The 7,086-nt window shown below is 29.3% G+C and overlaps 1 protein-coding gene across 2 annotated transcripts in view; it reads left to right on the top strand.

The window, feature by feature from the left end:
• LOC105170703 (MLO-like protein 3) overlaps positions 1–3,655 on the top strand; it is a 6,044-nt gene extending 2,389 nt beyond the window's left edge. The window contains exons 8-15 of one of the 2 annotated variants that reach the window (XM_020696645.1): positions 140–228; positions 672–721; positions 835–875; positions 1,302–1,475; positions 2,107–2,142; positions 2,237–2,304; positions 2,928–2,988; positions 3,191–3,655. In XM_020696645.1, coding sequence (XP_020552304.1) covers positions 140–228; positions 672–721; positions 835–875; positions 1,302–1,475; positions 2,107–2,142; positions 2,237–2,304; positions 2,928–2,988; positions 3,191–3,484 — 813 coding nt within the window. In that variant the 3' untranslated portion in view covers positions 3,485–3,655. Of the gene's footprint in view, positions 1–139; positions 229–393; positions 444–671; positions 722–834; positions 876–1,301; positions 1,476–2,106; positions 2,143–2,236; positions 2,305–2,927; positions 2,989–3,190 lie in introns of both variants that reach the window. The other variant, XM_011091584.2, reaches the window with a different exon arrangement.

Below are 7,086 nucleotides of genomic sequence, written 5' to 3'. Positions count from 1 at the left end.
TCTCTCTCTCTCTCTCTCTCTCTCTCTCTCTCTCTCTCTCACACACACACACACACACACACACACACACAACACACAGAGATTATAACTTCTTTAAAGTTGCTTAAAATGAGAATCTGAAAGTTTTTATTGCTTGCAGGCTCATTTATCAACAAATAGTTCCTTCAATTTTCGAAAGTATATACAACGATCTTTGGAACACGATTTCAAATCAGTTGTCGGGATAAGGTCCGTACAATCTATACGTATATAATTTTAGTCCATTGTGATCAGTGATCATTGATTCTCCACATTTATGACATAATTAAAGTTTCATCATATGTACATATGTTCTTGTGTTTTTTTTTTTTCAGTAGCTATAACATTAACAATCTTGTTTCATTTCGTGGACAGCCCACTAATGTGGTTTATAGTTGTTATATTCTTGCTGGTCGATGTACATGGTAAGTATGTACGAATTTCTACTACTATTTCTATTTTTTTAAAAGTATTTACTATATATCAATTGATTTTACCATGTTTAAATCATTTATTTTTATTAATTTATGATTCAGTGATTGATTCTCCACATTTATGACATAATTAAAGTTTCATCATATGTACATATGTTCTTGTGTTTTTTTTTTTTCAGTAGCTATAACATTAACAATCTTGTTTCATTTCGTGGACAGCCCACTAATGTGGTTTATAGTTGTTATATTCTTGCTGGTCGATGTACATGGTAAGTATGTACGAATTTCTACTACTATTTCTATTTTTTTAAAAGTATTTACTATATATCAATTGATTTTACCATGTTTAAATCATTTATTTTTATTAATTTATGATACATAGGTTGGAATGTCTACCTTTGGATCTCATTTCTACCACTAATGGTAAGTATTTCTGTAAATTTACCATATCAATATTTGAATGTCCTGACAATGCACCCTCTCAATATTGTAGGACCAAAAATGCTATTATGCCTTGACAAATATTCTATGTTGTCCTGTTAGTACTAATTGTCTTACGTTGTTTTTGAATCGATCGATTGATGGTAAAAAATTTTAAATCCCTGATAACGAATTAAGTGATTTCGTATTAAAAAGATTTTTAAATTATTAAACTCTTATTTTGAACAATATCTTATGAAATATTGATGGATTTCAAATTCATTCTAATGCAGGAACATTTGAAATTCGTTCTCCAAATCATTTTTTTTAATTAATGCAAATTCATCAATACAAATATATTATTAAAGCTTTTGAAAAGAATTGATGGTGTGAAAGAAACTAATTAATTATTGATATGAGATGTTGTAGATAGTGCTGTTCGTGGGGACAAAATTGGAAGTAATAGTGGCAAGAATGGCAATGCAGCTCACAAGCAAGAACACTGTAATCAAAGGAGCTCCTTTGGTGCAGCCCAACAACAATCTCTTCTGGTTCAAACGCCCCCAGCTCGTCTTGACTTTACTCCATTTCACGCTATTTATGGTAATTTATTTTAATTATACATATACATATTGATAGAATAAGAATCGAAAATTAAATACTTAATCCCATCTCATTTTAAAATAAAGGGTTAATTATACTTAAACGCCCTCTGGAAATGTAAAATTATACTTACCCTCATTTTTTTTTTAAAATTACACTTGCACCCCTTCAAGAATTCTTCGTTTGCAACTGTATCCATTCCGTTCGGACAAAAAATGATGACCTCAATAAAAAAAATACACAAACTTTTATTATTTTACGCCTCATTCAGCATTTTTTTTGTCAACGGCTACTTTTTATTATTGACAGTAATTCAACAATAATATTTATTACAATTGACTTTATATATTAGATTTCCCCCTTATATACAAGTATAAAAATATTAATAGGACATCTTTGTTAACAAATTATTCGGAATGCTAAATGATTACCATTTTTTGTATAAATTTTAACGGAATGGGTATATTTATGAAATGGTGCAAGTGTAATTTTTAAAAATTTTAAAAGACAATGTAATTTCGTATTCTCCAAAAGGGTTTAAATGTATTTAACTCTAAAATAAATTATAAATTTTGAATTACCCTACATGTAAAATTTAGCATTTAACTTATGATCATTCTTGTGGTCGCAGAATGCATTTGAGTTTTCTTTCTTCGTATGGGTGACGGTACACATTCTCTCAACCTTTTTACTTATTTCGTCGTAGTATAATGATGTGGCCTGAGACACAATTACATAATATTATCAATTGATTGTTACAGTGGCAATTCGGGATCAATTCCTGCTACTATGAAAAAGTAGAAGTCATTGTTATAAGAGTGGTATTGGCGTAAGTATGAATGTACCTCTAGCTTTATATTTCAACATATGTTATATTTGTGTATGTTTGGTTATTGTTGCTTAAATATTAAAACTTAATGCATAGCTATAAATTACTTGAAAAAATAAAAAAAAAAAAGCATATCGAACGCGTATTTTTAGATGTCAAAAGTATATATATCATAAGACTAAGAGGGTGTTCCGATGAGCTTATAAAATCTCTAGAAAGCTTTATAATTCTGTTTTAGAGCTTATAAAATATTGTAAAATATTGAAATTTTTTTTGAGAAACAGAACTTATAAAATCCAAAAATAAGATTTTAGAAGCTTAGATTAAACTCATATAAAAAAATATATAGTAGGAATATTTCCGAACTTATTTTCAAAATCTTAACAAATTAGATCAAGTTTTTTTAAATTAATTATAAATTAGTCATTGATAACATATTATAAGCTACATGATCTGTTTACCAAACAGTATAATATTTTTTCGAAAAGAAAATATATGATAAAGAATATTTGATAAGATTTACAATCTCGCAAGATTTTATAAATAAGTTTAAGCCAAACACCTCCTAAACTAATAAGCTTGTAAATTTCATATCGAAATTTCTAATATCTATATTTTTCCAGGGTGATGGTTCAAGTCTTGTGCAGTTACATCACTCTTCCCCTCTACGCCCTTGTTACTCAGGTTAATTTGCAGCTCCTATTCCCCCCCCCCCCCCCCCCCCCCCCAACACAACACAACACACTTTTTACTTAGGGAAAGGTTTCATACACGTATCATCTGTATATGTTGAATGGAGTAGAAGATGGAATAGAGTTTGCGACAGAAAATCCAGTCTGACAGTACTGAAGTAGAAATCATGTAATAATTGTTTGTATATACACAGATGGGCTCTGAATATAAGAGTGCAATACTTGAAGAACACACAGTCCACGCAATAAAACAGTGGCATACAAATGTGAAGCAGAAGAGGAAGAGATCAGAACAATCTGGTAATATTCAGGATGATTCATCGACGTTAGGGAGCACTGCTTCCCCTGACATCTCATCCCATCGACCAGCTCCCAGTCTTATAGAGTTTGCAGCATTGCATGAGATCACGGAACATATTGAAATCGGCTCCGAAGATCATCACTCGGAAGATCAAAATGGACTTGAGTATGATCATCATAGAACATAGGATACATGTAGGCATTTAATTAACTTAAATATATATACATATTACATATACACCCCCAAAGATTAATGTTGATGGTTAGTTGTTTTTTCAATTGCATTCGTGTAAATATATGTTCTAAGCATGATCAAAACTGAGTGAACTCAAGGACTCGGACAGAATTTTTTATTGCAATTCTCTTGCATCATCTATTCTATTTCACATATACATACTACGTGTACAAAATTCTTACTTAGACGAAATTAATAACATAATTTTTACACACGTGGAATGTATATATTAGATAAAATAAAAAAATACAACAAGAATGTTGATGTTCTGATTTATAATTATTATATATAGTGCGCCCGTTGTTACAATCCCATAAAAAAAAATAAAAAGAACAGTCAATTTGGTAGCCTTTTCATCAAGAATGATGAATAAGAATCCAAGTAATGGCGACCTAAAACTTTATATATTTTTGCACTTTAAAAACCATGACTTGTTCTTACACTAATTACTAGAGGTAAAAATGAAAATTCTGTGTTAAATATTAATTAAACACATTTGTGCTATAGTTATTTGTTGTTGTTTATTTAAGATGAGGCCAGAGTATAAGGCATATTAAAAATCATAGCAAATATTTTAGTCATAATTAAAATCATAGTAAATATTAATTAACTGTGGTCAAAACTTAAATTTTACAATAATTTTATATGACTATGATAGATAATATTGATTTATCATAAATTTTAAGTTATAGTCATTTATATTATAAAAAATATTCTTTGGCAGTGATGCATGAACTAAAAATAGAAATTTTCATTATACCCATGTTTCCCAACTTTTTTGGTTATATAAGATTTGATTTTAATATAATTATTTTTTATAGTACTTTTGTTTCATAGATACTGGTAATACCTACCCGATCTAAACCCAAGAGAAATGTTTAGTTCAATTGATCCAAGAATTTAAATTTAATTAAAATAAAATTAGCAAGCCACAACGCATCAAGTTTAAAGAGCCAAAGAGAACTTTTAGGCTCCAGCCCACCTGAAACCTGGTAATGAGATCGAGCTAATCCATGTCCAACTCTAGCCCGTTTGTTCCCAATCATCAGTCGACACATAACGATGGTCCACACCTCTTATGACATGTCACTTTAAAAATACGTTTCATCCAGAATTTTTTGAATAAAGCCAATAGGTAACTATTTTCCCTTAATTAGGCTACTTTCCTGCTTATGTGGAGGTTCTGTTCCGACTCGCATAGAACACGAATGACATGGCGTATAGTTAGGCCAATCATATCTTATGAAAGTAGACTTCCCAATGGTTCCGAGCATATCCAGATTATGCTACTGTCATTCGATTTCTCTCATCCGGCTCCTATATAAAGGTCTAAGTAAGTTAATGAGGATAATCACTTCGACTTTTTCACAGGTTACATAAATTATCACTTATTTTTACCTGACTTACACTCATTATTCTGCGTATTCTAACATTTCCATAACATTTTATCTACTCTTCACAAGATCCATAATCAAAACCAACTAATTCTCCCATTTTTTAATCATTGTTCTTGCTTTATTTCTCAATAATGTAATTCCCAACTTATGTATCATAATGCTAATTCCTGTTCAACAAATTAGTCATTTGAGTACCTTAGGACTCTCGAAGGATCCCACGACTTGTATAGTGTTATTGGACTCCAGTAAGACATCAGAAACAATCTGTAACATCATTGAATACATTCAAATAATCAAAATCAATTGAATACGTTAATAAATCAAAATTAGGGACTATATTTAAATGAAACAAAGAAACAATAAGCAAATATCAATATAGCAAGTTAGCAACACCCAAATTCATGAAATCACAACATCTTGGTCATGAAGTCTCAACCCTACCACTTAATTTTATTTTAATTTTTTTATAACAATGGACATTTTTGGGTGACTAAGATAATTTTATTAACTTGCACTACAAAAAAAATAAAAACATTAATGACTAAAATTGTATATATCTAGTGAGAAATAATTTTTTTTATCACTGTAATAATTTCATAATTTTAATAGTAACAATATGTGCGTAAAAATTGGAATTAGGAATAATTAGTGACAAAACAAATACATATAAAGCTATCATTGTATACAACAGCGACAAGTCACTGGACTTAGTGACACCTCAAATGCAGCGTCATTATATGTTGTCCATGAGATGTCAATATAAATGTGTCATTCATTTTCTATAATGACAATTTAAGTACATAAGTTTGTCACTAATAATTAAATTGGGACAATATCAAAATTATTGTCCCTTATCATACGTCTTCAGTTGACAACTTTAATGTTATAATTTTATATTTTGTCACTAGTATTATCTTTTATTGTAGTATTGTGTTCGGCAAAAGCCCGATATTTTGATTTTTATGAAATATAAATTATCACATTTAACTAACCTAAAGGTGTTTAAAATTTATACACACATATAAATAAAAAGAAACATATTTACACACATGCCCAAGTAAAATGAATTTGGTCACTATTGAAATATATATATATATATATATATAAATGAAAAGTATTGGCAGAATCTGATGTTGCAAAAGATTAGCACAACATTCCAATCAGCCAAGAGACAGAAAGGGATTCATGAAATTAAGTATATATGAGCTTGAGTAGGATAGTGAACAAGTGAAAATGACAAAGAAACATGATGTGTTAGAACAAGGAGTGAAGATAGGACAAGGACAGGACTTTTAGTGTTAGGCTATTTGTCATTAAAAGACAAAGCCCCACATTCATACAACCTATTTAGGCCCAAATCAAAATAGACACACCAACACAATGCACCTCAAATCAGAGGTAGACAACAACAACAGACACCTATCAAACTAGGAGGCCCACCTCCATACAAGACATGTCGGCCCATTAGTGGGTGGGTTGGCAACCACCACACGTCCTTCTCAAAACAACGTCTCTCCGACTTGTTCAAGTGGTGAGATTGAGATTTTTAAATATATATATATATATATATATATTAATTTTTTATTTTATTTATTTCTGACATACTTGAATTCAATGAAATGTTTGTTTACATATTTAATTATTTTGAAGAACACGCATATTTATTTTTTATTTTTTTTTATCTCCTGAAAAAGCAAAGAAAAATACATAAAATCATGCAAAGCAATAATCATAATAAAAAATAATTTTTAATGACTTGACTTAATCATATTAATTTTTTTATATTTATTTGGTAATTTGATGAGGGGATATATTCTTTTATTTTTTTAGGGAATATTTATTGTGAATTAATTATTGATTGATATTATGATGTAATTATGTGTTTGATTATTTATTAAAAAAAAAAAAGGAAAAGACAGATAGTGAAGTTACCAAGTTGAAATTGTTGGAGAGACAATATATAGGACTGATTGAAAAGAGTTCTTCAACTACCGTTTCGATGCTATCTTTTTCTTCATTCAATTATTTATTTAGGAGACCACCTTTCTGCACTCTTATAAATTCATACATTTTTATAATATATTTTTTCAATTTATAATATGTTCGGCCTTATTTTAAAAATAAAATTTTAAAACGTTTGGATAAATTAAAATTTATG

Source organism: Sesamum indicum, linkage group LG9 (assembly GCF_000512975.1).
Source record: "Sesamum indicum cultivar Zhongzhi No. 13 linkage group LG9, S_indicum_v1.0, whole genome shotgun sequence".
NCBI classification, from domain to species: Eukaryota; Viridiplantae; Streptophyta; class Magnoliopsida; order Lamiales; family Pedaliaceae; genus Sesamum; species Sesamum indicum.
Note: the sequence above shows the minus strand (reverse complement) of the source record. Positions and strands in the feature narration are given on the sequence as shown.